The following is a 3,116-nucleotide window of genomic DNA, read 5'->3' on the forward strand; positions in this document are numbered from 1 at the left end:
GAGACTAGAAAGCTTCTGCTGCGGTGAAAGTTGTTTGCAGCATCTTCTCTGATGGCATCAAGGCTTTGTCTCGGTTCACTTTGTGACCAAGGTGGGTGTCAAGAACTGAGGTGAGCCATAATATTGTAGTCTTACATCATACTGCAGCCTAAACCAAGTGGAGGGGTGCCTGCAATTGCTGATTCTTTCTATGAAGCAAGAATGATTTTTTTCTTCTAAGCACACAAATAGAGATATATCTGCAATAACTTTTTTAACACATCAGTTCATATATATCTGCTGAGAAATACAGGAAATATTCCGGATCTCGTAATTTTCAGAAAGAATATTTGAAGTCACCTACACTGCACATCAAATAGCAAATGCCATGTAAGTTTTATGCTCAGGAAACCTGTGAGTTATGCAAAAATCCATCAGCAGCTACAGTAACTGTAAAAACAGAGATTGCTTTGCTAAAAGAAGGATAAAACCTCGGTTATGCCTCGATAAAGTAAAATGGCGCCCCACTATCTTTTCTCATAAATCAAGCTTATTAGCTGTGGCTGAGTTAGTCTTAACTACTACTCTCAGGATCATATATTTGTCAAGCAAGGGTCCTATGCTTGATCATGTATTCCAATGCCTGATGCATGACAAGATTTGATTCAACCAACCAACCATGCTCAGAGGCAGTGTGAGCAATACTACTTCCCTTTTCACTAGCCCATCAGTGATACAAAATCTCCACAGCCAAATTAAACCTTAACAGGTGGAGTAGATATTATAACCTTATAAACATCATGCAACTCTTATTTCCATCCCATCAGCAGGGCAAAGGGAATGCAGCTAGAAACAAAACAAGAGATGTAATAATCGAAGTACTAAAATTTATGTCAAATGCTCATCTAGAGTGGGCTCCATACCTGTAAGGACTTTTGATCTGCAAAACACCAATGATTGTGTTCTGAGGCATCCATGAGTAGCAGCAGTCATTTTATTCTGAAACAGTTGCAAGAACACATACTGCTATTTGAGAGTATAACCATTGGAACCCACCGAGCAGTAGTGGTGGTGGCAGCTCCAGGCAAGGATTACTTGATATGTAGCACACCTACAGCTTTAAGAATAATTGGTTCCCCATGGATTCTGACGGAGAACTTGGCATCTTCATATCATCATTATGTTGCAATTTCACCCTTGGCAAGAAGTTATCAAGCCATAGCAGATGATAGAATAATAAATCTAATATAAATCTCCAAACTCTAGCAGGATCTACTAATTTAAAAGCCCATATAGCAAAAAGAGAGATCTTAGAATGGAAATCCGATTCACCAGTAAGCAATTTGAGAAACAAGACACCCAAGGATTCAACTTTAAACTAAATGCAGTCTTAATGGCATCTGTCAAAGAGGCAGCATAATGCAAGCATAGGAAGAACAGTTCACCAAAAGAAATTCTAATGTCGTGCATCAAAGAAAGTAGAGATGAAACAGAAACTACAAAAGAGAAAGAAAATTGCTGAATTCTAGGAGATTAGTTATTAATAATAATGTTTTGCTGATGTATGAGTAGTAAAGGGGAATCCAGTATTCCCCCAAAACATGTGGAACCACACAGCCCATATCTTTATCTTCTTTGACAGAGGGAAGGGTATCTCTCATAGTCCATGTTTTTTACTGGTTATTTGCTATAGGAGAACAAGAAAAAGACCTAGTACTAGAGGATGCAGCATGTATTCCTGCCTACTTCTTGGTCCTACGCGCTTTCTTTGGCCCCCAAACCTCCATTCTTCCTGCCGGGCACCCGCAAGGAGAGCGAAAGATTAGGACTGTGCGTCCGTTGGGGGGTGCCATCTTCTTTAGCTCAGCCTCGAGTTCCTTTTGATCCCGTCCCAAGTTCAAGGGGCGCGTCCCAAATGCGCCCGTTGGCAGCGGGGGCAAGCACCTGACGCACGCCTCTGTCTCGAGCTGGATATCAAAGTCCACGGCTTTACGCAGACCCTTGCAGTAGGGATTGCCGCACTTCCTCATCTGGTAATTGAAGAACTCCCAGGCGGCGACCACGGTGACGAACATGAAGACCAATCCGGCGGCATAAGCGATGGGGGCGTCGTAGAGGACATCGCCCATGACGTCGATCGCGGCCGGCAGGAGGTCATACGCTTCCCGGAAGATCAACTTGATGTCGGGGACTGTGAGACCGGCGAGCGCTCCGAGGACCAAGAGCAGCATCACGATGTCGATGGCGGCAAAAGGGGTGAGCTCGCACAAGGGGTGGGACGGGGGGTTCAAAGACTTGCTCTTTCTCCTCGACGGACCACTCCGGTGATCGGAAGACGCCTGGGTGTTGGCCATGTGCCGGTGCTGCTCGAAGGTCCTGCAGAACTCGATCAAGCTCCGGCAATCCACCATCGCCGACCCAAATTACCCAGCGCCAGTCACACAAATCCTTCTCCCCGAAAGAGGGGAAATAATCTCAAAAGATGGTAACTTTACACGGATGCAGAAGCCGATATCAATAGATCAACAGCAGCAGCGATCGGCCGTTTCACAAGTCCGGAACCAAATTCGTTTAGATCTCATAGACCGCGTGCTCGCTCGAATAACACGAATCCACCGAATTGGGTGGATCCATCGATCGGGGGCCAGATCTCCAAGGGGGCGGGCGACCGCAGGTGACCGGAGTCGAAGGGATCGATAGGGATAGAATATATCGCGGAATCGAGACTGAGGCGATCGATCAGAGGAGGGAGGATGAGATGGGGATGGAGTGGTGGTGGGCAACCGCTCGCGGAGAGTGCGGTGCCGACGGAGAAGAAGGAGCGTGCGAGGAAGGAAAGAATGACGAGTGGATCGCAGAGTCAATAAAAGCAAGCGATTATATTATATTATATATGTATAATATTATATGTTTATAATAGTCAAATTGAACATGTATTTCTAGAATATATACGTATACAAATACGGAATTAATACACGAGTACATACGCCTTCAGTTTTATTTTTATTGAATTAATAATTGAAAAAAGGTATTTTACACGACCTATGTGTTTTAGATTTACAATTTTACCCTTCTAATGTTGGATATGTACTCGTCTTATTAGTATCCATCCAAAGGAGATGTTAATGACTTGTGGG

At 44.3% G+C, this 3,116-nt stretch overlaps 1 protein-coding gene across 1 annotated transcript; it reads right to left on the reverse strand.

Moving 5' to 3' along the window:
* Positions 1 to 1,494: 1,494 nt before the first annotated feature.
* On the reverse strand, positions 1,495 to 2,835 carry LOC135641188 (uncharacterized protein At5g19025-like). Its single transcript, XM_065156354.1, has one exon. It carries the CDS (start codon positions 2,388 to 2,390, stop codon positions 1,722 to 1,724), a length of 669 nt encoding a protein of 222 aa, XP_065012426.1. The 5' UTR covers positions 2,391 to 2,835; the 3' UTR covers positions 1,495 to 1,721.
* Positions 2,836 to 3,116: the final 281 nt, after the last annotated feature.

The sequence above is a fragment of the Musa acuminata genome, chromosome BXJ1-4 (assembly GCF_036884655.1).
Source record: "Musa acuminata AAA Group cultivar baxijiao chromosome BXJ1-4, Cavendish_Baxijiao_AAA, whole genome shotgun sequence".
In the NCBI taxonomy this organism is placed as follows: domain Eukaryota; kingdom Viridiplantae; phylum Streptophyta; class Magnoliopsida; order Zingiberales; family Musaceae; genus Musa; species Musa acuminata.

Excerpts from the sequence above, each read along its gene's own strand:
- LOC135641188 (XM_065156354.1), bottom strand. The coding sequence starts at position 2,390 with ATGGTGGATTGCCGGAGCTTGATCGAGTTCTGCAGGACCTTCGAGCAG.